We start from the raw sequence: 27,514 nt of genomic DNA, 5'->3' as shown, positions 1-27,514 counted from the left end.
GCCAGACTCAGAAAGGCAAATCTTGTTTCCTCTCACATGTACAATCTAAAATTTCCCCCTTCTCTCTCTCTCTCTCTCTCTCTCTCTCTCTCTCTCTCTCTCTCTCTCACACACACACACACACACACACACACACACACACACACGGGGGGGGGGAGAAGGGAGGGAGGGAGAAGAGAGCGAGCAAGCAGGCATTTTGGTGAGAGGGAGGGGGGAGGTATGAGCAAAACACAATGACGTATTTGTATGAAACACTCTTAAGCCCGCCCACTGTGTACACTAAAATTTCATGAAATACTGAAATGAACTATTTTCTCATATGTAGAATCTAGATTTCTGTACCTATGAATGATGTGAAACACGGGGGACAGTTTGAAGGGAGCAGAGACAACCAAGGGGGAGGCAAGTACAAAGTACAGTAATAGTCATGTCATCGTGAAACCCTTTATTTTGTAGAGATTTTCTTAAACAATTTTTTTAAGATACAAAAAGGGGGGGGGACGGAATTCGCCCTGCAATCCTACAAAAGAGCCCCGATAGAAAAACAGTTTTAAATATTCCTGCTCCCTCTACAAGAAGGTACTTTCTAGAAAGCACCAAAGAGGTTGTAGATGCCAGCAGTGTAATAGCCTTTCCTCAAAATCAAAAAGGTGCCTTGCACGGGAAAAGCTGAACACTGGGTAGCTGGGGATAAATCCGGGTGTAAGGGACCGCAGAGCCTCTGGCTTTCCACTCATCCTCTCTAGCTAAAGATGCAGTGATTGCGACAGTGCTAACTGAGCTGAAGCGGGTCCCCAGGCTGCAGAGCTCACGGACTCCCTTGCCCTCCTTTCTAAATTTTGCTTTTTCTTTTTTTCCAAGTTGCACATCTCCCTAAGAACTATCCCCAGGCAGCCTCTCTCTTGCCTGCCTCGGTGAAACGCCCCCAGCAGAGAGCAGAGTCCCCCCCAGCGGGGCCCGCGAGCCCTCCGCGGCGGGTTACAAGTGCGCAGAGCCCGCGAGTGCAAGAGTGCGGGGGTTGGGGGCCCGAGGACGAACCGGGCTGAGCCGGGCCGAGCAGCAGGCTGAACCCGCGCTCCTGAGCAAACCGCCCCGCGACTCGGGTCGGCGGCGGAGGGTGGGCCGCGGAGGCCGCAGGGATGGAGGACCGAGGCCTCCCCCTCCAGGGGGCAGCCCGCGCCCCGCGCTCCCCGCCGATGCCGCGCCGTCATCCCCGCGCGGCTCCGCACACCTCGAGCCAAGCTGTGCGGCGAGGCGCGTCCGCCGCGGTGTGGCCCGGAGGCCCCTCCGGGGGGTGGGGGAGGATGGGGGTGGGGGTCCCCGCAGGGAAAGCTCCGCCGGGCACCGCTGCCCGCCCGGGCCGTGTCGCCCCGCGCGCCTTCCCGCGCCAGGCCGCGGTCGAGGGAGGGAGAAGGGGGGAGGGCAGACAACCCCGCGGGGCCTCGGGGACTCGGGGCCCGCAAAGCCCCAGACGCCCCCCCCCCAACCCCCGCCAGCTACGCACCTTGCCGCGCGCGGGTCCCACATGGCCGGGACTCGCCGCCGCCGCCTCGGGATGCGCGCAGGTGACACCGAGGCCCCGCGTTCCGAGGCCGGGGCCAGGCGGAAAGCTGCTTCCCGCGGCTCGTGCGGGACCGGCTGCGGGAGCGCCGCGCAGGCCGAGTCCGTGCTCCCACGCGGCTGCGGGGGCCCGAGAGCCGTCACGTATCGCCTCGCGGCGGGAGACGAAGGTGTCGCCTTTGCTCCGAGGAGAGTGTCGCGTCCCGCACCGCCGCGCGGGAGAGGCCCGCGGCGTGGCGGCCCGGCCTCCGGGGCCGAAAGCTTCGCGCCGGGCGCGCGGGACCGCGGCGTGGGGCCCCGTCTCGAGCTGCGTCTCCTCGGAGGCCAGCGGCGGCCCGCGGTCGTGGAAGCCATGGCTCGGCGAGCTCGCGGCGGCGCGCTCCCCTCGGGTCGTCCCCTCAGACGCCGACGTCGCACTCACCGCGCGCCCGACGCGCCGTTCCTGGAGGTCGGGAGCAGACCGGGCAGCGAAGCTCCGAGCAGCGCGACGCTCGTCGCCTCCGTCATTTGCCGAGTTCCTGTCACGCGGGCGGGAACCGTCCAGGCGCCTGGCAGAAGGGCCGCGAAGTCGTGAGGGTGAGGCGAGGTGGCTCCGAAGCTCTCCTGAGCCGGGATGCGTGCTCGCCCCCCGCCGGGTGGTCCTCGCGACTGAGGGGACAGGAGTCACGTTCCCACCCTCCAGGGGCCCGGGACCCAATCAGAGGGCGCGGCCGCTGGCACGCTGCCTCCTGGTGGCTCATGGGCCTCCTGGGCCAGAGCCCAGGGCGCGTCGAACAGCGGAAGACAGGAGCCGGCCGGGGGAGGCGGAGGGACGAGGCCAGGAACACCGCGGTCCTTCCCAGCTCCTCCAGGGGAGTCGGAACCAGTCAGCCCTGACCAGCAGCCTCCTTCTGGCCTTCTCTCAATTCGACCCCCATGCCACCACACACGCACTCACGCACACACACAAATGTGAGGCGCCATTCCCCCTCAAAACCCTTGGGTGGCACCCCACTGCCTAGGGCTGAGCCTTTAGGCTCCTCAGTGTTAGCCTAGGGTCCCGGACACAGTGCTCCCACAAACGCTTGAACTCCAGTCATACCCCCACCCTGGTGGGATTTTTAAAACGCTGGTGGATGCCTTTGCTTCTGATTTCTTATGGCATATATCTCCAGGGTGCAATTTTTAAAGCTTTCCAAGACATTGTATCAAGTAGTAGAATTTGAAAGGCTTGCTGTCATGAGACATTGCTAGACCTTTCATTTTAAAGAGATTTTATAAAACCTTCTCAGCTCTAACATGTTTGGTACACCACCAGCAACAGCACCACCACCACCACCACAGCCTCATCATTTCCACTTCCAAAAGGCCTAGTGGGTTTCCTACGTCAGAGTAAGGCTAGTGGGTTTCTTATGTCAGAATAAGGCAAGAGATTGTGGAGGCAGTACAAGAATAAAATGTGCATCTGTGCTTTTCTGTCCATTTCCATAGCATTGACCTCTAATGTGGACTATACTCTTCAAAATCATCACATAAGTAGATCTTGCTTTTCAAAATCACTTCAACTATTATCAAAATGAGGTGTTGGTGCTGTTAAAAAAAAAAAAAAGCAATCCCCTGCTGCCCTCCTATCTAACAACCCTTTGAGTCTTTCCATGCTTATTTAATTGCTCTGTTCATGTCTGTAAACGTGTTTGGTTGCTACTTGGAATACTTCTTCCCAGTTTCATACACTATCCCTATCTGGTAAATACTTTGAGGCTGCGTACCAAAAGACCTTTATATTTGGTATTCTAGTTTATCTGGGTATAAAATTCAGGCTCAGAAATCATTCACTCCAGTGACTTGTAGCTTTGAGAATTGTTGAAACTGCTAGAAACATTCTGTTATTGACCTCTTTTATTGTTTGTTTTCCTTTATTCTGGAAACCTAAAGAAATTTCCTTTTCTCTTGATGTTTTGAAGCTGCACAGTGCTTGGCAGAGATGCTGGCCCAGTTGTCCAGTCCAGTCCACTGGCTGCTGGGTGTATTATTTCATTCTTAGCTGTCAAGTTCCCCAATTAACTTGTTTCTTCTCCATTTTCAGTATTTTTTCTTCTTGGATAGCCCTATCATTCAGATATTGGACTTCCAGAATTGCCTTTGTGACATAGTTCCTTAATTTCCAAATCATCGTCGTGGCTGACATTTTTATTTTTTTCTTCTCTTGTCTGTCTGTCTGTGTGAGGCAGGGTCTCACTATGTAGCCTAGGCCAGTGTGTGTGTGTGTGTGTGTGTGTGTGTGTGTGTGTGTGTGTGTGTGTGATTATATCAGGCTGACCTTGAACTCATAGAGATCTGCCTGTCTCTACTCTAGTTTATAAGCAGTGTCCTCAACTTGATTTTCCAATTCATCTTTCTTCTATCAGACTTTCAGTTTTCCAAGAACTCTTTATACAGTGAGCATTACTGTGCTAGCATTCCATTTTCTTCTTATGATTGCATAGCTTTCCTTACCTCCCTTTAGAAACAGCTGTCCAGCCAAGTGTGGTGGCGCACGCCTTTAATCCCAGCACTTGGGAGGCAGAGGCAGGCGGATTTCTGAGTTCGAGGCCAGCCTGGTCTACAGAGTGAGTTCCAGGACAGCAAACAAACAAACAAACAAACAAAAAAGAAACAGCTGTCCGTCCTTTCTCCTCCAGCGTACTCTGTTCTCAGGATCTTCTTTATACTTGAGTGCTTTGTTTCATTATGCTTCCTGTGTCCTCTCTACCATATCTGTTGCCCATGAGGACGACTAGGGAGCAGATGTCCATCACTAGAGAACACAGTGGATAAACATATATTTGTACGTTGTGGAGCTATGAAGCTAGACTCAGGAGTGAAGGGCGTCTCTGTGCAACCCTATAGGCTTGCAGCCAGGGAAGATTAAGTGGCAAAACTTTAGGTGGGACTGTATAGCATGCCACTTTTGAATGGTATCATTTGTTACTGTGCTTTTTTTAATAGGAGGTGGGTATGTGCACTTGAGTGTAGATGTTTGCAGAAACCAGAAGAGAGGAGCATCAGGTCCCTGTAGCTGGAGTTACAGCTGGGTGGATTGTAAGCTAATCAACAGGGGTGCTTGGAGCCAAACCCCAGCCCTCTGCAAGAGTGGTACACATTTTTAACCACTAAGCCATCTCAGCATCCCCTGGATGCTACTTTTAGACCAAGATAAAGAACTGGATATTTGTCTGTCTGTCTGTCTGTCTGTCTGTCTGTCTGTCTGTCTGTCGTGCATGGCTACTTTTAAAGAGTAGTGGAGTATTGAGGACAGAGGCAAGCAAGGCTCCCTTACTAACACCTTATTTAATATCATTTTAACTTTGGAACCATGCAAGCTTTTGCCATAACTGAGAAGGTCCACTTTAGTTTCTACAAGTATTTCCAAATGGTGAAAACCAACAGAGATAACTATAACTTAACTATAGTCACGTGGGTAGCATAGCACGACAGTTACCTATTGCTTAAACTACTCATGAACACAAGCTGCTAAGAGGCAGAGGCATGAGGGTCACATGAGCTGACAAGTTTAAGACCAGCCTGGTCAAACAAACCTCATTCCTAAAGTAAAATGAAATCTAAAAAGAGACGATTGTTATATTGAAAAGTAATGGTTTGAGGATTATAACTAATTTTCTCTGTAACCCCAACATTTTACATCACACATTGGGCAAAATTATCCTCAGCAAGAATCTATCAGATTGCTGAGAAAGTCCATGAAACATAAAATGATATTTCTCACTCTCTCTCAAGTTAAAAAAAAAAAAAACATCAACCAGGAGACAAGTGAGATGGCTCAATAGATAAAGGTGCTTGCAGCCAAGCCTGATGTTCTAAGTTCAATCCCTGGTAAACACAGGATGGGAGGAGAGAACCCATTCCCACAGAGGGAGGGAAACAGATGTGGAGAGAAAGGAGAGGGAAAAATAGAGCATAAGACAGTTAAACGGCATATGTAACAAACCGCCTCACATTAAACTGGAGTCTTGATTCTAACAAACTGATTGTAAAAGCAAATCTTAAGACAGTCAAAGTAACTGAAAACGGTGATTTTTCTTTTTAAATATTAAGGAATTATTGTTACTTGGGTTATATAATATAATCCATTATGGTGACTGTTTTTATTAAATTAAAAGATTTGTTTTTATCATTTTTAATTGTGTCTGTGTATGTGTTCAGGTACCCATGGAGGCCGGAGGCATCAGATCCTCTTAGAGCTGAAGTTACAGTTGAGTATGAACCTCCTGACATGTGAGCTCTTAGCTGCTGAGCCACCTCTCCTGCCCCTCTCGTGATATTTTAAAGAAGTTTTTCTGTCATAAATATGCCTTTTTCTTTAAAAGCAATGAAATGGTAGTTACACTGTGTCAAGTATTTTATTTTATTTTTTTAATATTTTTTATTACGTATTTTCCTCAATTACATTTCCAATGCTATCCCAAAAGTCCCCCATACCTTCCCACCCACTCCCCTACCCACCCATTCCCATTTTTTTTTTTTTTTTGGCCCTGGCGTTCCCCTGTACTGGGGCATATAAAGTTTGTGTGTCCAATGGGCCTCTCTTTCCAGTGATGGCCGACTAGGCCATCTTTTGATACATATGCAGCTTGAGTCCAGAGCTCCAGGGTACTGGTTAGTTCATAATGTTGTTCCACCTATAGGGTTGCAGATATCTTTAGCTCCTTGGGTACTTTCTCTAGCTCCTCCATTGGGAGCCCTGTGATCCATCCAATAGCTGACTGTGAGCATCCACTTCTGTGTTTGCTAGGCCCCGGCATAGTCTCACAAGAGACAGCTGTATCAGGGTCCTTTCAGCAAACGCTTGCTAGTGTATGCAATGGTGTCAGCATTTGGAAGCTGATTATGGGGTGGATCCCTGGATATGGCAGTCTCTAGATGGTCCATCGTTTCGTCACAGCTCCAAACTTTGTCTCTGTAATTCCTTCCATGGGTGTTTTGTTCCCAATTCTAAGAAGGGGCACAGTGTTCACACTTTGGTCTTCATTCTTCTTGAGTACACATGTTCCACTATGTTCATAGCAGCCTTATTTATAATAGCCAGAAGCTGGAAAGAATCCAGATGCCCCTCAACAGAGGAATGGATACAGAAAATGTGGTGCATTTACACAATGGAGTACTACTCAGCTATTAAAAAGAATGAATTTATGAAATTCCTAGCCAAATGGATGGACCTGGAGGGCATCATCCTGAGTGAGGTAACCCAATCACAAAGGATCTCACACAATATGTACTCACTGATAAGTGTATATTAGCCCAAAACTTAGGATACCCAAGATATAAGATACAATTTGCTAAACGCATGAAACTCAATAAGAATGAAGACCAAAGTGTGGACACTGTGCCCCTTCTTAGAATTGGGAACAAAACACCCATGGAAGGAATTACAGAGTATTTTATTTAAAATACTTGAGAGGGTCTTTGAGGTGGCTCGGCAAATGAGGCAGCTGCTGACAAATCAGACAACACGAATTCTGTCCTTATCCCACGTGTTGGAAAGAGACAACCAAGCTGTCCTCTGACCACTGCCACATGTACTCCCCGATGAACAAACGTTTAAAATGACAAGACTGAATCAGAATCGATGAGACAATGTCAGCTGATGCAGGTAAGGGTCAGAACTGGGTAACGACTGTGCCGTTGGTGTCATTGGCTAATAGGCTCCTTCGACTTAGCCACAATTGGGCCTGCCACTGAAATCAGTCACCCACAACCAACCATAAAAATGTTAAATGGAAAATTTCAGAGCTAAACTTTGTAAGTTTAAAATTGGGCACCGTTCAGCATGATGAAATCTTGGACCATCCTGTTCCATCCAGCCCGCGCATGAATCATCTCTTTGTCCACACTGTACTCTCTACTCGTCCTTCCTGGTTATCAGACCGACTCTCAAGGCCCTCAGAGCCTGTGCTCAAGTAGCCCTCATTACCCTTAATCATAGCCCAAAGCACACAGGGAGGGCCTTCAAAGCAAAGCCATAAAATGTTCCCTTTAAATGAAGAGCTAAATAAATCCTTCACCTAAGATGAGAGAGAGAGAAAGAAATGTCAGAGTTGTTAAAATTGACAGAACCATTTTCTGTGCTTGCAGTTGAGAAGAAGAAAAAGAAAATCCATGCTATTGCTGTAGTCACATCTCCAACCACCAGTGTTACAACCACTGTGTGTGCTAAACAAGTGCAGGAGTGAAGATGGAAAACCCATTAAATCTGTGCATGGGTGGTTTTCAGAATACCTGCATTTTCAGACATCTGCTGAGGGTCAGGAAACATCACTTTTCACTTCCAGTTACTTTTCTTAATTATTTCCATAATGAAAATATTTTATGCCTACAGAAACCATTCCATCCATAGAGTGCTTGCTGTGTACACATAAGGTCTGGATTCAGTGCCCAGAACCCACATTTTAAAAACCCAGCATGGGGGTGTACACAGATAATCTCAAAACTGGGGACAGAGACACACAGATACCTGAGGCTCACCGGCCTGTCAACCTTACCTGGGCTGTAATTTGCAGACCAGTGGGAGACCCCGATGTTAAAGGGGATGGGACCTGAAGAACATCACCCCAACACCCAAGATCGACCTCTTCCCTCTACATGCATGCTCACCACACACACACTCAAAGAAAAGAGGTTTTGTTGACTTGTTATTGTTGTTGTTTTTAAAATGATGGGTTTAAAGATAATGGGCAATCAGGAATGTCTGGTGCCTGTGATTCTTCAGCCCTGTATGAGTCTGTTATGTAAAATGAGCTAGCCCTAGCCCCCAAACCTCCCTGCTGTCTGCTTGCCAACTGCCATTCTCTCTTTCCTGTAACAGCTTTCTAAAACACGGACCTTGCTGCTATTGCCATCTCAGTCTCCCTCTCTGGATATCCTTAGGAATTCCTTTACTAGGGGCTGAAAAAAATAGGAGGGGTCAGAGAGGTAAAACACTCAGTGTGCGAGAGTGAGCCAGAGTGCAGATCCCCAGCATCCACCAGTGCAGAGCAAAAGTGGTGGCCTGGCTGGAAGCCCAGAGCCAGTGAAGATAGACAGCATCCTTAGAGCAGTCTTGCTTTTTAGACTAGCTTCACTGATGAGCTCCAGATTCGGTGAGAGACTGCCTCAATATACAAGGTGCAGAGCAATCCTCCCTGTGTACATGCACACACGTGCAAACACCCATGCACACACACTCATGCTCATGCACACATATAACACATACATGCATAGCCCATGCATGTGAAAAAATTCTAACTAGCAATGGTGGTGTCCACCTACAATCCCAGCACTTAGGAGGCAGAGGCAGGAAGCTAGGGAATTTAAGTGGGTTTGACATCTGCCTGACTTTCTGAGACCCTGTCTCAAAAAAAAAAAAAAAAAAAAAAAAAAAAAGGAGTGGGAAGGAGCAGGGGAGCTAGGAAGATATCTCAGTTGATAAAGTACTGTGCCTGAGGACCTCAATTCAAGCCCCAACACCCACGTACAAAGCCCGGCATGATGAGATACGTTTGTAATTCCAGACAAGTGGATTCCTAAAGCTCACTGGCCTAGCCTCATTATGAGCCCCAGGTCCCAGTAAGAATCTAAGATGCATAAAATAAGATGAGAGGCTTTTGAGAAGGCCATGCCCAAGACTGATTTCTGGCCTCCACACCCACGGGCACACACATGAAAATGCATGCACACATACTGCACATACATATACATGCACGTAAATACACACATAATTAAAAGATGCCTTTATATAATTCTAATGGGGCATGAAGAGGGAAAGGTGCCAATATCTATGTTCATTCCTTTATTGTGCCCCATTTCTTTTTCAGTGGTTGAAAGATCTGTCTTTGCTGAAGTGTGCTCTGTCACATCCCTCCTGCCCACCGCACACACCTACGCCTGAGCCCAGCTTAAGCTTCTGCACTGTGACATCAAGCATCTCTCTTTGGGCCTTAGATTGCAGAGACAAAAACAAGGATTGACTCATCGGGGCAGCTGCCCATGTTACTCACACGGCTGAGAAGCTCGAAACGTTATTGGAGAGATGACAGAATGGTGATGGCTGTAGCTATCAAACTGTAAGAGTTTTGTGGAAGACTGGAGACAATGTTTGGGAGGACAACAACAGAACCCTGAAAGTCAGATCCTCTACCAGCAGGTGGTTGTCTCCTTCTGCTCAGAGCAGAGGGTCCTGTTGGGTAGAGGGCTCTGCTCGCACTGTGCAGAGGCAGGGCAGAGGCCCTGAATCCTGAAACAGGAAAATCCTCTAGACCACAGAAGAGACACTGTTTCTCCAGAGCTCTTTCTCTCTGCCTGTGCTCAGCCTTGTTCTACAGCCCACTCACAGTAGACTGACTGAACAGGTTGGGTCTTTGGAGATGGCCCAGTCGGTAAGGTACTGGCCATTCAAGCATACTGTCTTGATTTTAAATCCCCAGTTGGGCATGACAAGGCATACTTATAAATCCCAGTGCCAAGGAAGCAGAGATAGCCAAGTCACTGGAACTCACTGACCACCCAGTCTACCCAAATTGGCAAGTACCAGGCTCAGTGAGAAACCCTGTCCCAAAAAATAAGGTGGACAGGAAGATGTCCAGTGTCAACCTCTGCTCTCCACTGGCATATACATGCACTTGAACACCCAAACACATACACACACACATGTAACCCACATTCAGAAACACACACATGCACACACACACACACACACACACACACACACACACACACAAAATATTAATTTGGAAGTGCACTAAAATGACTAAGCCAGGACCACAGGCCTCCATCCTGAGCCTGGGACTCGCCTCTTACTACATAATGTCTTGTGACCACATCTTGACCATACATCCTTCGATTTTTCATTTATGAATGGTTAAATATAGAAAGCCCCTCTCACTTAAAAGCATTTAATGACTTATGTAATAACCTTGGAGGACTGAAGATAGGCAGATGATCTTAGGAATATATGTAGGTCAAAAACATTGTCAGAAACAATGAAAACAAGTAATAATTGAGCTATACCAACCACAATGGCCACTAGACCAAGTGATGGCTTTTATTACATGTATACAGATGTTTTGCCTGAATATATGTCTGTGCACAACATGCATGTCTGGTAGCTGTGGAGGCCAGAAGAAGTCATTGGATGCTGTGGAACTAGAATTTAATGGTAGTAGATAGACACCATGTGGGTGCTGGGAATTGAACCCAGGTCCTCCCCAAAGCCATCTCTCCAGACCCCATGTTAACAGAGCCAAGTACATTCTTGCTGGCCACAGTCTACCACTACCTAAGTTAGGCCTCCCTCCCCTTCAGCATGCTGAAACCTTCCCGCCTTGCTACACTGCTCTCATTAAAACCCCCATCTACCTTGGGCTTCAGTCTTTTCAGCCCACTGTCCTTTGGCAGCTGATTCTCAACGTATCAGGAATGGCTTTTTCAGAAATGTATCTATAACAGCACAGAGATTCCACATTCTCAAACACGTTCACATAAGATAAACAAGTGAACCAGCCACTGCAGGTAACGGCCACACGTGACACAGAGAGACTATTACTGCCCCAAATTCCTCATTTTGAATAATTAAAGTTATCTATAGGAAACTGAAGCATGAGTGCCCTACAGCAGCAGCTTCCCCTCTCTGTCGGCTTTAGTCTGATTTTTTTTTTTTTTTTGTCACCCGGGAGGAACAATTTACAGGGCAAAGGTATACGCTCCCTCGCAGCTGCCGATGCCTCAGTCTGCATTCAGCTGCCTCCGCTGTTTCCAGGCAACAGTGAGGCAGAGCATCAGAGCAAAAGAGCAGGGAGAACAAGTTGTTCCCCTCATGGAAGGCAGGGAGCAGAGAGTGAGTCAGGAAGATGCCAGAGACAGGGTATATCGTCTAGAGCATGCTCCATTGGCCTACTTGATTCCACCAGCCCCACTTCCCAATAATACCATCAAACAATGTACCCATCAGTAGACTGATTCACTGACGAGGTCAAATGCCACTCATCCAATCATCTCTCAATGATACCATCTACCATCTCTCAGTGATAGAGTCTACATGTCACGTCCAAAGCTTAACAAGCCTTTGAGCCATCCCTCACAGACAGACATATCAGTACCCTTCATACTCCTTCTGCTACTTACTGCCCGCACTAGAATGGGAGAAACTCGGGGCCTCACATATCTTTATGACAGTGGACATTCGGCAAAGTCTGGAGACACTGTTTATTGCTTCAGTTTTGCAGGAGAGTGGATGGTTGTTACTGGTACCTGCTGGGTAGAGGCTAGAGCTGCTGTTAAACACCCTACAAGGCTCGGGTCAGTTATCCACAGTCAGCAACTATCCAGCTCCAGATGTCAGTGGTACCCATAGTTAGGAAAGCTTGTCTTAGAAGGAACAGTAGATTATCCTTCCTTAGCTTCCTGCCAATATACTACACGGAGGTGTGTCTTCCAAGATAACTAGACTTGATTTGTGTCGTGGTAACCCAACCCTGGACATAACTACATATGCTGGGATGGGCACACACTTAGCTCAGGGCAGCCAAAATACAGACTAGCCAATTCTCCTTGTTTCACACTAGTATGAAAGCTGTCCCAGCAGACACTGTGGTGATGTGCTAAACTAAACTAAACTACCTGCCTGGCATCTAAACTGGGCATGAGAATAAAGAACCAGGGAAGTTGATACAGGGAACAGACAATGAAAATAAAGAGGGAGGGCAGCTGCAGAGCTGTCACAGTCAGAGTTAGCTAGGCTGAAGCCACGGGGGTAGAGAAGGAGGTGGCTAGTGGACTCTTGGCTGTTAGCAAGAGTCAGAGATGACCAGGCTATGCTGGGGGAACCTTTGGTTTCCAGTCTGCAGAAGGCCTGGGTGGAAGGGTATTTCTGTGACTCTGAGTCCTTCTTGTTTTGTGGCCTGACAGAGACTGTGCTGTAGGTTTGAAATCAGATTCGGTTCATACTGCCAGTCACTTACAGAAGCTAATAAAAGCAGGGACAGAATTAAATCTTTTCTGTGTGTGTGTGTGTGTGTGTGTGTGTGAGAGAGAGAGAGAGAGAGAGAGAGAGAGAGAGAGAGAGAGAGAGAGAGAGATGCAGGCACACATAAACACTTGGAAGCCAGAACGTGGTATTGGTATTGCACTCTTATTTGCCATCTTATTTTCGGACAAGGTCTCTCTGTAAGTCTGGAACTTAGAAAGACCAGCTAGCCAGAAAGGTCCAGGAACCCTCCTGTTTCTGCCTCCTGGTACTGGAACTATGGCCTCACCAACATGCCAGCTTTTTGTTGGGGGTTCTAGGAATCTGGACTCAACTCCTCTTGTTTGAGCAACAAGTGCTTTACCCAGTGAGCCATCTCTCCGGTCCAAGAATTGGATCTTAAAACTGTACTTTATCCAGAGAGCTGGCGATCCTAGAGTGGCTTTGTACCCTGGTGTCACATTGATTCTCAAGCCAGGAAATGAATTAATTATCCAGGGAGAATGGGGGCCACAAAGGCAGTGTCAACTCTGGTCTTCAGTTTGCCCCTGTGGTCAAGTGGGCAGCCCTGTTTTTGAGATGTGGATATCTGTGTTTTTCTCATCATCCCTTCCACTCTTTCCTTACCCTGGGGATGTCTGGGCTCCAGCTCTGTCCTGAAACATTGAATCAAATTAGTTCCTGCTGGTATCTCCCTTGTACTCCTCCTGGGACATCTAACCTTGGAGGGAGGTTAGCTCAGAACAAAGGACTCATTAGCAGTGGAAATGTGCTGACCTGGGCTAAGCTAGTGAGCACAAAGTTATCCATAATGCTCTGCGATGTGGAGTACAAATGTGTCAAGATTAGTTCTCAAAAGGTGTGTACCCTGTGAAGCATGGGATCCTGTCACTGAGCACCTGGGGAGGTTGTCACTGTGACTTTCACCGTTGAAAGAATCATCTTGCACACGGTCTGTATGCCAGGGCATGGAGAAAAAAATACCCAAATTATGTTATGTCTGTGTCTGAAACAAATGTCTTAAATAGAATAAAAGTAGGAGCCAAGGTTAGGCAGTATTAGTGTCAGGTAAACCATTCTGCCTCCGGACGGGCTGGCACAAATGACTCCACTCGTGTCGTGTCGCTGGCTACGAGATAAACACCAGGCTGGCCTCAAGTGTGAGACCCTCTCACTTTAGCTTCCCAAGTGTCAGGGCAACAGGCAGGCACATTCAAATCCACTGGGTCTTGACTCCAAACCTGACACTATGCCCACTGGTCTCTGAACAACGTACTTTGCAGATATCGCCGATTAACCATCTGTTTGATCCTAATTGTCCTTCATTGCCAGGGCCAGGATGAGATCTGTCCTAGCTGGTCTCATTTCTCTCTCTCTCTCTCTCTCTCTCTCTCTCTCTCTCTCTCTCTCTCTCTGTCTCGTGTGTGTGTGTGTGTGTGTGTGTGTGTGTGTGTGTGTCCTGTAAGTTGTAAGTTGTATTCAAGTGTATCCAAAAAAGAAAGAAAGAAAGAAAGGAAGAGAGAGAGAGAGAGGGAGGGAGGGAGGGAGGGAGGGAGGGAGGAAGGAAGGAAGGAAGGAAGGAAGGAAGGAAGGAAGGAAGGAAGGAAGGAAGGAAGGATAACATGGCTCAGGTTTCTGTGGAAAGCTGCTCCTCTGCAGAGTGTCAGCAAACAGCACCCATCCAACTCTACCAGGAGAGCACAAAACAAAGCTAATGGGAGCAAACACTCAAGGGGAAGCAATGGAGAAGGAGCGGCCATCCTCAGATGGACATAGTGATCAGCCCCTCTCTGATGCCTTGTGTTTACTAGGAGCCATGTCTCGGTGTGGACAGTGTTAGGGTGTGGCTAGTTGTTTTTGCTTAAAGAAAATAAATGTAAAACAATTTGGAGTACGTGAACACAGGCCTGAAGAAGGCTAACTACGGTGCCTACTTGGTAAAGTATCTTCTCAGTACTGTATTCTAAAAACATGTAATATTAAAGGCATAAATACAAATAAAAGACCCAGTACAGTTAGCATTACTACACAGAAGAACATACATTTTACATATATACATATGTGTGTGTGAGAGAGAGAGAGAGAGAGAGAGAGAGAGAGAGAGAGAGAGAGAGAGAGAGAAGCTTATGTTGGTATGCACACATATATAGGGTTGATTTTTGTTTGTTTAGTTGGTTGGTTTTTCCAGACAGGGTTTCTCTGTGTAGCTCTGGCTGTCCTGGAACTCACCCTGAAGACCAGGCTGGCCTTGAACTCACAGTGATGAGCCTCTAGATTGCTGAGATTAAAGGCATGCACCATGCCCAGCAATATGGGGTTGGCTTTTGAAGATTTTTTTTTCATATATTTTTCTTTTCTTCACAAAAGTCAGAGAGTTACACATTCTATGGTCCAGCAAGAGCTGGCAAGACAACAAAGCTTTCAATGACCTTGGACAGCAGAGTAGCTTGTACGCTCAAGGAAGCAGCGGGGAGGGAAAGTACTCAGAGTGCCAGAAATCTTTATGTTAGCCTTGTCTTTGCAGTCAGGACATGAAAAACATTTGCTCTACTAAGAACTAGAAAGAGAGACAGAGACACAGAGAGAGACAGAGACAAAAACAGAGGTAGAGAGAGGAAGACAGAGAAACTAAGAGGAAGAGAGCAGACAGACAGAGAAGGACAGGGAAGCACAGACAGAGTGCACACACCAACAGCTGCTTCTTTTTCATAGGGTCACAAGCATCATCAGGCCATTTTGACAGATCATGCTTCACATACGAGGCTGCCACCAGGAAGAGGGGCTGTGTCCGATTCTAAAGATGACACTCTGAAATAAACCAGATGCAAAGGAGCAGAGGTTTCTTTAAGTCAGAGGCCATCAGGCCATAACCTGGGAAGCAGAAAGCAATAGAAAGTGCTGTTAAATCAAAGGCCAGACAAGCCTTAGTCCAGGAACTGAACCATAAAACCCAGAGATCCAAGGCAGTATGCTCTGTGAAGCCCGTAGAAGGAGCTGAAGTCGGGGATCAAAAGCCTCCAGGTGGCATCACCTGGTGGTCTCCACATGGAACCCCCCAGTGGCTGCGTGGGTCTCCTCCATGGAACCCCCAGTGGCTGCGTGGGTCTCCACCATGGAACCCCCAGTGGCTGCATGGATCTTCTCCATGGAACCCCCAGTAGCTACGTGGGTCTCCTCCATGGAACCCCCAGTGGCTGCATGGATCTTCTCCATGGAACCCCCAGTGGAGTGTTAGACAGCCTTTCGAGCCTCCAAGCCAAGTCATTACTGTACTGGAGGCAGTCAGAGCGGTCGTAAAGAACATGAACATGAACATAGCTGGTGGTGCACGCCTTTAATACAGCACTCTGGAGGCAGAGGAAGGTGGATCTCTGTGAGTTCAAGGGCAGCCTGCTCTATAGAGTAAGTTCTAAGTTAACCAGTGCTATGGAGCAAGACCTTGACTCAAACAAACAAAATCTATGAAGCTGGAATTTAGTCTCGTTACCTGTCACAGAGAAATAAACAGAGACAAGACTCAACTGTTCTTTTTTTTTTCTTCATTTTTAAACATAGTTTTTAAAGATTTACTTATTTTTTTATGCTATGTGTATGAGTGTTTTGCCTACATGTATGTAAGTGCACCACATGCCTGCCTGCTGCCTGTGTAGGCCAGAAGACCTGACCCCCTGTAACTGTAGTTACAGATGTTTGTAAACTACCCTGTGTGTGCTAAGAACCACACCCGGATTCCCTGCAAGAACAAGAGACCTTAACTGCTCACCCATCTCTCCGGTCTTTTTTCATTTTTTAATGCAAAGATCTATAGCTTGGGCAGTGATTGGCACACGCCTTTACTTTCAGCACTTGGGAAGCAGAAGCAAGAGGATCTCTGAGTTCAAGGCCAGTCTGGCCTACAGACTGAGTTCCAGGACAGCCAGGGCTACACAGAGAAGCTGTTTGAAAAACAAACAAATGAACTAATAATTAAAAGATTTATTATATTTTTAAATGTTGGGGGGGGGCATTGGGGGCAGGGCACACATGAGTATACATGTAACAGTGTTCTGAAGGCCAAAGGTGGTGTGTCCCCTGAAGCTGGTTTTTCCCATGGGTGTGTGCCACATCCAAGGTTTGTGCTAGGAATTAAACTGGTGCCCTCCATGACCTCAGTAAGCACTCTTAACCACTGAGCCCACCTCTCCAGCCCAGGAACTGACTCTTGACCATGTCCTTGACCCAGACAGCAGCAACAGACTGCAGACCGATACCCTAGAGCTTCTGTCTTATGTCTGTCCCATCTCCAGTGAGCAGATTGCATAGGCTGGGGAGACACAAAGGCAGTCAGCCATTCTGGACTTGAGTCTTGCCCCTTTGCCTTTGAGGTGTGCGCTGTTTGGATTGCATCTTCATAATCACCCTTTGTTCTGTGGCTTTTGGCTTCGGGGATGCCTAGAACTCTGAATCAGGTTCATTTCTGCTGGTATCAACTTTGTCCTCCTCCAGGGACGTCTGGACCAAGGGACTGGGGGGTGTTAACTCTGCACAAACAAACCATTCAGGGTGTTCTTTCTGACACCTTCTAAGAGGCAGGCTACAAAGGCATCTTTGTAATGAAAATGTAATAGTGTCCTTTGCTGCCCTCCCTATCCCCTATCAGGTTGATTGTGTCCCTCGGTGAAGAATTGCTGAAGTGCTTACCTCAGCACTTCAGAATATGACCATGTTTGGAAACACAGCCACGAGTCGCCTAGCGCTGGGGATAGATTCTGAAAAATGCGCTATATGGTAATTTCCACTGTGTTTAAACATCCTAGTGAATATTTACACAAGCCTAGATGGTAAAGCCTACTACAAAACTAAAATATAATATATAAAAATAGGTACCCATGGTATCTATGATAATGTATGTGTATATACATCCACAGTGCGTCTATATGATATTATAAACAAGAGATTCTTGATACACAAGATGTATGAGGCGACTGCCAACATAATATGGTGTATTATTTCACAGTAAAGACTTCTTTTTTTTTCTTCTTGAGACAAGGTCTCACTATGCAGCCCTGGCTGGCCTAGACCTCACAGAGACCCTCCTGTCTCGGCTCTCTGAGTGCTGGGATTGAAGGTGTGTACCACCCACACCTAGCTATAACCTTTCTTTAAAAAAAAAAGTATAATTATACTCTCAATTAATGTCAAAAAGTAGACTATCATAAATAAATGAGCAGTCTCATAATCACCACAGAGAGAGGAGACCTGTTTATGCCAACATTGAACAACCATCTGACTTTATGTTCTTTTGCAGTTGATTTTTTGGTTGGTTGGTTTGGGGGAGGTTGTTTGATTTTGTTTGTTTGTTTGTTTGTTTGTTTGTTTTTATGTTGGGGGATTTTTTATTTTGTTTGTTTTTTATTAGTTTATTCACTTTACATCCCAATCCCAGCCCCTCCCCCACCCTCCTCTCCTCCCAGTCCCACCCTCACAAATCCCTCCCTCCATTACCCCTCCCCTTCTTCTCAAAGAGGAACCTCCCCTTGGGTATATCCAGTCCCAACAGGATTAAGTACATCCTTTCCCACTGTGGCCCAACCAGGCAGTCCCGTTAGGGAAAAGGGATCCAACAGCAGGCAACAGAGTCCAAGTCCAGTTGTTAGGGAACCCACATGAAGTTCAAGCTGCATAACTTCCTCAAATGTGTTGGGAGGCTGGGTCCAGTCCCTGCATGCTCTTTGGTTGGTGGCTCAGTCTCTGTGATCCCCGTAGGCCAGGTTAGATGACTCTGTAGGTCCTTTTGTGGTGTCATGGAACCCTCCAGCTGACTCAGTTCTATCCCCCCACTCTTCCACAAGACTCCTCCCCTCCCCACCTCATGGTTGTCTGTGAGTCTCTGCATCTGTTTCAGTCAGCTGCTCCATGAAGCCTCTCAGGAGACAGTGATGCTGGGCTCCTGTCTGCAAGCACAGCAGAGTATCCTTCCTAGTATCAAAGTTTGACTCTCACCTGGGAGGGGTCTCATGTTGGGCCGTTCATTGGTTGGCTCTCACCTGGGAGGGGTCTCGTGTTGGGCCGGTCATTGGTTGGCTCTCACCTGGGAGGGGTCTCATGTTGGGCAGGTCATTGGTTGGCTCTCACCTGGGAGGGGTCTCGTGCTGGGCCGGTCATTGGTTGGCCTTTCCCTCGGTATCCCTGCTTTATCTTTATCCCAGTGCAAATTTTGGGTTGAAGGTTTTGTGGGTGGGTTGATGTCTCCCCTCCCTTTACTGGAAGTCCCTCCTGGCTACAGGAAGTGGCCACTTCAGTCTCCATATCCCTGGCTGGTAGGAGTTTCAGTTACATCATACCCATAGACTCTCTGGAGCCTCTTCCATCCCTGGTCTCCAGTTAGTCCCATAGATGCCCCCCATAGATTGCCAGTTTCACTTCCAGGCCCCTCCACCCTCCCCACACCTGATCCCCATCCCCATTTCCCTCCTCACCGCCCCTCCTCTCATCCAGTACTCTCTATCTATCTACCTCCAGTGTCTATTTTATTTCCCCTTCTGAGTGAGATCCATGTATCCTCCCTTGGACCTTCCTTATTACTTAGTTTCTTTGGGTCTGTGGATTGTAGCATGGTTACCCTATACTGGTGGGTGGTTGGTTGGTTGGTTGGTTGGTTGATTTGTTTGTTTAGACAAGGTCTTGCTATGTAGTCCTGGCTGTCTCAGAACATGCTATGTAGACCAGGCTGGCCTTGAACTCATAGAAATCTGTCTACCTCTGCCTTCTCCCTTTCCAGTTCTGGTATTAAAGACGTGCACCACCACACCCAGCAGGTGACTTATTGATTAATTTAGTGTGTATGTATGTATGTGAGTGTGTGGGTGTGTGTTCACATGTGCACCTGTGGAGGACAAAGGAACTCCACCAAGGGGGTTCTAGAGAGTGAACTCTGGCCATCAGAGTGGCACTTTTACCTGCTAAGCCACGCCATTACATCATAATGACAACCATGCCACTAGTTAGACTTTTCAGCTCCATTATAATTTTTTGGTTTGTTAGGTTTCTTCGCAACCTAGTGTGTTTTTAGATGTATTTATTTTGTGCATGTGGAAGTGCATGGGTACATGTGTGCAGCAGTTCCTGTATGGAGGACAGAGAACAGCTCTGGGAGTCAGCACTGTCCTTTCACCATGTAGGTTCCAGGGAGAGAACTTGTGAAGTGGCCAGCCTTGGCAACAAGCCCCTCATCTGCTTAGCCATCTCACCAGCCCCTCTGTAATCTTAAGGAAATATATATACAAATATATATGTGTATGTGTATACATATATGTATATAAGTATTTGTATGTATATATATATATGTATACATGTGTATATATACACTCACACATATATAACCTATTGCTACATTGTTATGCATTTATGATGGTATTGTTACTACAGAATTAATCCCGCTGTACAAGGGTATGTTTCTAATTTAATCTGGCCTGTGTCCTTATAGAAAGATGGCCACATGAAGTCACAAGACATATGAGGAGAATGCTATGTAAAGAAAGAGGTGTCAAAGACTTACGACACCCTTAGCAGGAATCAGGAAGGAGGCTCATCACAGAGCCCCTGGGAGACACCAAACTCACTGGCATCTTGCTTTTCGACTTTTGACCTCCAGAGCTATGAAGAAATACATTTCTGCCCTTTTAAGCCATGGATTTTTTAAATTCTTTTGGTGCAACTGACCTAGCAAATTAAGGCAGATATCCTTGATTGCAGTAGTGAGTCTGTGTTCCTGTGTCCACCAACACCTAAGCCCTGGCCTTGGATTGTGGAGATTCCAGGGCTCTGACTCTCTTCTGAGCATGCCTCTCCATGACCCCTGGGAACTGTGACACTCAGAGTCCAAGTCTTCACTCTCTTCCTAGACCAGCAGTTTTCAACCTGAGGGTCACAACCGCTTTATGGGTCGCATATTAGATACCCACACGTCAGATGTTTGCATTATGACTCATAACAGCAGCAAAATTACAATTATGAAGTAGCAACAAAAATAATGTTATGGTTGGAGGTCACCACAGCATGAGGGACTGTATTAAAGGGTTGCCGTGTTAGGAAGGCTGAGAGCTGTTGCTGTAGACCATTCTCTCTGTACTAAGAACCTCCTACTTGTTTTAACAAGGGAACTCTACCATCTCTGTAAGAACTTAGCCGACTTGGGATCTCAGGTTTGTCCTTCTAAAACAGATGAGGCATCAATGTGATGCCATCAGCTAAAGGGTAGCAAAGGGGATATCTGTTTGTCAGGGCCTTGGGAGCTGTGGACAGAACTTGAACCACACGCAACTGGAGTGTCCACACACCTGCATCCTTTAGTCTATGGGGCAGGAGTAAGGACAGGGAGACAAAGGGGACAGCTATGGTTTCTGGGTCTGGGTCACCATTCCACGCTCGCCTTGCAGGTAGCCTGCACTCTCGCTCTCGTGAACCAGGACTACGGCCAAGAGGCCCCGGCCATGCTTGAGCATCCTCAGCAGCCTCATCAATTAGTGCATCCTCCCGTGGTGTGTCCTAGCTCACTGGCCCTCAGCAGCTGCTCCAGCTCCTGAGGCTTCTTCTTCCTGACAACCAGGATGTGTGTGTGTGTGTGTGTGTGTGTGTGTGTGTGCAAGCATGGTACACGTGTGCATGTGTGGGTACAAGTCAGTGGCTCTGCATCTGGTGTCTTTTTGTTTTTTCGAGACAGGGTTTCTCTGTGTAGCCCTGGCTGTCCTGGAACTCACTCTGTAGACCAGGCTGGCCTCGAACTCAAGGAGATCTGCCTGCCTCTGCCTCCCGAGTACGAGTATTAAAGACACCCACCATCATCGTCTGGCTTCAGGTGTCTTCTTTAATCACCTTTTCTGTTGAGAGAGGGTCTCTCACCAGCCCTTGAGATCGCCAGTTTGGTGATCTAGCTGGACAGTGAGCTTCCGAACTTTGCCTGTCACCGCCTCCTTTCCCATCCTCGGTGCTGGGCTTCCAGACATGGACCACTTTGGCCAGCTTTTATTGTGGGTGCTGGGAATATGAACTTAGGTCCCATGCTGGATAGTTTTCCATCAACTTGACACAAGCTAACGTCATCTTAAAGGAGGGAACCTCAATTGTAAAAATGCTCCCCGGTAAGATCTGGCTCTAGGCAAATCGGTGGAGTATTTATTGAATTGGTGACTGGACTGAATACATCCTTTCTTCCCCTACTTGTTCTGACCGTTGTGTTTTACACAGCAAGGCAGCCCAAATAGCCCCTCCTCTCTGTAGCAGGTACCATAATGACTAAGCACCCCCTTAGCCTGTGGTTCCTCACAGATCAAGCCAACTCCTGTAACTGGAGCCCTCAAGTGTGTACAACACATAAGTCAGAAATCCGACTGCCCACAGTAGTCAGACAGCTATCGTGAGTACAGCTGAGGTGAGTACTTCCCAGAGGTGAAGCCTACAACAGACAGAGCTATTGTAAGCGTCACATAAATAAATAAATAAATAAATAAATAAATAAATAAATAACGCTTTTGATGTTTTTGGATACAGTTCTAGAAAACTTAATTGTATTACCTGGAAGTTCCCTGTACTGGCTAGTTTTGTGTGTCAACTTGACACAAGCTGGAGTTATCACAGAGGAAGGAGTCTCCCTTCAGGAAATGCCTCCATGAGATCCAGCTGTAAGGCATTTTCTCAATTAGTGATCAAAGAGGGGAGCCCCTTATGGGTGGTGCTATCCCTGGGCTGGTAGTTCTGGGTTCTATAAGAAAGCAGGCTGAGCAAGCCAGGGGAGGTAAGCCAGTAAGGAACATCCCTCCATGGCCTCTGCATCAGCTCCTGCTTCCTGACCTGCTTGAGTTCCTATCCTGACTTCCTCTGGTGATGAACAGCAGTGTGGAAGTGTAAGCTGAATAAACCCTTTCCTCCCCAACTTGCTTCTTGGTCGTGATGTTTGTGCAGGAATAGAAACACTGACTAAGACATTCCTATTTAACTAATTCAAAATTTTCATGCAGTGTCCACTAAGTGAGACCTAGCCACAGACCAGCCAGATAGGTCAACAAGGTGATTAGCAGTAATAACACTAAACAAACACCTACACCAGACCTACTGGCTAAACTGAAGCAATCCATTCTGATCTCACTGACTCCCCTCTGCAGTTAGAGGAGTGTATGGGATTTTGTAGACTGTTACCTTTTGGGATGTATACATTTTTATGTGCCATGAGTACTTTGCCTGGATGGATGGATATGCACCGCTTTCGTACCCTATGTCCATGGATGTCAGAAGAGGTCTTTGGATCTCCTAGCCCTGGAGTTACAGATGGTGAGCTGCCATGTGGATGCTGGGAATTGAACCTACGTCCTCTGCAGGTGCTTCTAGTACTCTAAACCGCTGTGTCATCGCTTAGGCCCCTGAGCTGTGATTTTTGCAAACTTCCAATTCCTACCCTCTTCGGTCTTGCAAATTCCCAGTGTCCCTGTCTCCATGGTAACCTGCTATGGCCCAGGCAGCCTCTGCTTCTTTGCTTCGCTCACACTGTTGCATAGGCAGCTTTTCACGGTTTGCTTTGGTGAGGTGCAGAGCTCCCCAAAGCTTTAGGTATTTATGTTCCCAGCTCCGTAGCACTTAGCTGGCACGATGCTGCAGAATGAATAAAAAACAGTGCATCAGTAATGGTTATGAACGTCACAAAACTACTAGCAGTAATTCTAGAGTAGTATGCATGACATATCAAATACACACACACACACACACACACACACACACACACACACACGCTGAATCAAGTGTAGGGCGAAATAATATTCAGCGGGCATATTACATGAAAGGAATTTACATTAAACTGAGAAACTGATTCTCATGGGGAAATTAGGAATCATGATGTCAAATGTCCAAGGACAGAACGCCTGAGATGGCTCCGATTAGCTGGGCGCACTGAAGGTGGGATTGTAAGGGAAAGGACAGGCGAACAGGGCAGAGGGAAAGGGGTGCGCGTGCTCTGGTGGAGAAGCGACTAGAGTGTGGGGTGATGAGAACAAGAACACGCTGCTGGCGCTGTGCCATGTCTCATTCAGAGCTGACTCACCTGAGAAAGTTTTGTGTTTTCAGGTGCCTTGGGGAGCGACTGCGGCCCAGAGGACCCAGAGCGTAGTCTGCTGCCCCCGTGTGGCGGGAGCGCATACTGCAGCGCCCCGGCGGAAAGCTTTACCACCAGAGGGCGCAAAGGGCTCGACCTCTCAACAGGCCTGTAGACCCGTGATGTCATTTGTGTATTTTCCAGAGTTCTTTTTACAGGAGTGGTGATCAAGCAAATGGCCAGCTATCACCCCACCAACCAGGATCCTCTCCTCTGCTTAATCCTTATCTGTTTCTTCCTTACTGTCCTAGTTAGGGTTACTATTGCTGTGATGAAACACCATGAACAAAGCAATTTGGGGAGGAAAGGGTTTATTTCAGCATAGACTTCCAGGTACACTTTCACGGAGGAAAGTCAGGGCGGGAACTCAATCCGAGCAGGAAGTTGGAGGCAGGAGCTGATGCAGAGTTGGGGGGAGGGGTGCTGCTTGCTGGCGTGTTCCTCATGACTTGTTTAGTCCCTCCCCCATTAGTCACTAATTAAGAAAATACAGCAAGATCTTATAGAGGCATTTTCTCAACTGAGGTTCTGTCCTTTCAGATAACTCTAGCTTGATATAAAACTAGCCAGCACACTTACTTCCTTATAAGTTGCTAGGTCTGGAAAGCCTCATTTAATAACATAATACACACACGCACACGCGCAGGCACGCACAAGCACACATTCATCCCAGGACCTTCTACATTGCATTTGTCATATGGAATTGCTGAACATTATATAATAATACGGAAAGAGGTATGGGGAGGTTACTTAACCAATTCCTTTAGATTTTTGGTAATAGAGAAGCCAAATCAAATTAGCTTAAAGGAGGACATGCTGGCTCCTGACAGAGATGGTAAAGGAAGTTGTCCTGTCCTAGTAACAATATAACAGCTAGAAAGATTTCAGGAGCCTAGAGTAAAAGCTTCCCTTTGTGACTTTCAGTTCCTTCCCTACATTTTTGCTAATTAAGACCAGCCAATTAGCCTTTCGTGGACAAAGCCATCTCAGTTAAACTTGCTAGTTCCTCACTATTAGACAGAAGAGACCCAGCAAATCTGAGGAAAACATGTACCTGAATGACAAAGGAACAATAACAAAATGACCTCTCAGGAAACGGGGAGGGGGGGGGGGTGGGATGTAAACAAAAACTAAGGGCCAGTAAGATGGCTCTGCAGGTAAAGGTGCTTGTTGCCACGGCTGAGGAATGGGGCTGAATCCCCAAAAGTCATACTGTAGAAAGAAGAGACTTGACTCCAGGAAGTCGTTCTCTGACATCCACACACATGCTATAACACAAATGTGCCGCACACACACACACAAATAAATAAATAAATAAATAAATAAATCTGTAAAGTTTAGGCTGAGAGTGATAGCAAATACCTTTAATCCCAGCTCTCTGGAGGCAGTGGCAGGAACATCTCTATTTTACAGAAGAGTCCCTGATAGCAAGCAGAGGAGATGAAGTTTAAAAATGCAGAGACAGGAAGTTGAGAATAAGTACGGCTTGAAACCAAAATTAGCAGACTCATAAACTAAACACCATAGAACTAAGAATCACAATGTTTCGTCTGTCACATTAGCACACAGCTAGATGCCTAAGAATGTCAAGAAGTGGCATGTATATTATGAATTTGGACTGGGGACCTCCATTTCTAGAAGACAACGTCACATTAAGGGACAGACTCAGGAATAACTGTCACAGCGTTTTTATTTAAATATGGTAACAGGGCAAATGTCGGAGAAATTACTAACTCCCTTCCCCTAACAACAACCCACCAAGAAATCATTACCACAGCAGCAGAGGTGTGAATGTGTGTTAGGGGGAGGGGGGTGAAGAGACTTGACATGGGCTTTTAAAGTTTTGATATAAAATGCATTTCATGGCCTGGACATTGGCCATGTAGGTGTTTAATTATAACAGTCTATTAAGATGTGTTTGTACTGGAGAGATGGCTCAGCAGTTGAAAAGCACTGGCTGCTCTTCCGAAGGTTCCAGGTTTGATTCCCAGCACCCACACATGGCAGCTTACAACCACCTGGAGCTATACTTCCAGAGGATCTAGAAAAGTAACTTTATTCGCCTGACTAAATTGTCATCTCCGAGGCTTACTGCCTTACCTGCTAACTTTGGCTTAGTCCCGGAAGCTTCTAGCCTGGAATAATCTAACCTAGGCTAGAATGTTTTCAGTTTGAGACTTGCTGCTGAATAAACTCGCCCTTTCTCATTCGTTCTGAACCTTCACTGCCTGATTCAACTCAGCTGTTCTGGCTCGAACTCCTCTACAAGTTGACTGATTTGATCTGGCTTCTCTTTTCTCTCTCCCTCTCCCTCTTTCCCTCTCCCTCTTTCCCTCTCCCTCTTTCCCTCTCTCTCATGTTTTGCTCTGCTTGGCCTCAAACTAACTCTAGCAATCTGTTCTAATCCCCTGGCTCCTTCTGTCTCCACCTGTGTCTAGCTTGTTCTCTCTTTTCAACCTGTCTCTGTACAACCATCCCAGTAAGACTGCCTCCTCTCTCTCTCTCTCTCTCTCTCTCTCTCTCTCTCTCTCTCTCTCTCTCTCTCTCTCTCTCTCTCTTTCTCTGCACTGCCCCTTAAGTAGCTTCCCTTTCCTCTTTCTTATGAGACTTGGGCACATCCTATTCTGTCAAATCATTCACTGATTCATCACTTTGCCCCTCAATTAAACATCACTTACAAACGGGTGCTTCCTTCTACAAACTAACTTGACCTTCATTGTTTGGGGTTAGAGATGTGAACGAAGGGCAGATCTGTATTTCTGCCAGAGGGATTAAAGCTGTGTGCTGAGGGCTGAGCCACGCTGTAGTGCCAGGGAAATGTTAGTAGCCCCCAAAGAGTAGACAGGAACCAATCTGATACAACCTACAACACGGTCTTTATTTTATTTGTGCTAGCTCGGGACACCCCCAACACACCACCATCACACAGGACGGCTTTGGTGGTGGGGGAGCCCCGAGTATCCATGAGGCAAGGCTTTATAGTACGCAGCAACCAGGAGGTAAATGTGCAAGCATCTAATTGGAAAGCTCCTGTGGCCTTTAACATAATTGGCTGGTGCTGGGGGTCACATCATAAACTTAACTTCTGCTCCCCTCTGCATTGGTGGTCGTTAGGCAGGAGGTGGGTTTGTAACCAGGGTGCAGGTTTGTTAGGGGAATAACCTGGAGATGCTGGTCTTGTTGGGAATTAGTCTAGAGACTGGAGCTAAGCTCGGGTTTTGTTGGGGGGCAACTTGGAGACTGATGCTAGGTACCGGCCTGTTAGTTTACCTGAGTTCAAATTTAGGTCAGGTGCTCTAAAATGGAGTCTGAACCTAAAAGATTTGGCATCTCAACACCATGACTAGAAACAGCTAAATTTAGTAAATAACACAATCTTGGGGTTCACAATGTGACCAAGTATCTTGGAACAGGGACCCAGTGCCCTCTTCTGGCCTCTGGGAGCACCACACACATACATGGATCCCAAACATACATACAGGCAAAATACCCAGCCAGACCCATAAAAATTAATTAAAAAATTTTAAATCAGAATTCACAGAAACTAAAAGGCAGATGGAGGGGGGGAGTCACGCTGGTAAAAATGGCTAGAATAGAATAAAAATTAGGTCATTTCAGAATAAAATTTAATGCTGTAGAAGTAACCAATAGAGAGGAAAACCAACGGCACGACTACAAAAATAAGTCTGTGGCGAAAAAGGAAGAAATGGATGCTTAATGATTAAAACAGGGAAAGGCTTAGCAGGCTGGCGGGGTGGCTCAGGGGCTAAAGGTGCTTGCTGCGGAGCCTGACCACCTGAGTTTGATCCCTGGCATCCACATGATGCAAGGACAGAAAGTTCACAAGTCGTCCTCTGGCC

At 47.1% G+C, this 27,514-nt stretch overlaps 1 protein-coding gene across 11 annotated transcripts in view; it reads right to left on the bottom strand.

Annotated features, from left to right (window-relative positions):
* The window catches only part of Trank1 (tetratricopeptide repeat and ankyrin repeat containing 1), an 84,493-nt gene extending 82,020 nt beyond the window's left edge, over nt 1-2,473 (bottom strand). For 9 of the 11 annotated variants that reach the window (XR_379871.4, XR_379872.3, XR_003947933.1 and 6 more), the window contains exon 1: nt 1,505-2,473. Coding sequence is in view for 8 of the 11 variants with exons in the window: in XM_006512160.4 (XP_006512223.1) it covers nt 1,505-1,914 (410 nt within the window). In the remaining 3 variants the exon portion in view is untranslated. The remainder of the gene's footprint in view (nt 1-1,504) is intronic. The other 2 variants (XM_006512163.4, NM_001164659.1) reach the window with 2 other exon arrangements.
* Between the last annotated feature and the right edge of the window lie 25,041 nt (nt 2,474-27,514).

The sequence above is a fragment of the Mus musculus genome, chromosome 9, assembly GCF_000001635.26.
Source record: "Mus musculus strain C57BL/6J chromosome 9, GRCm38.p6 C57BL/6J".
Lineage (NCBI taxonomy): Eukaryota > Metazoa > Chordata > Mammalia > Rodentia > Muridae > Mus > Mus musculus.
This window is presented reverse-complemented; position numbering and strand designations above follow the sequence as displayed.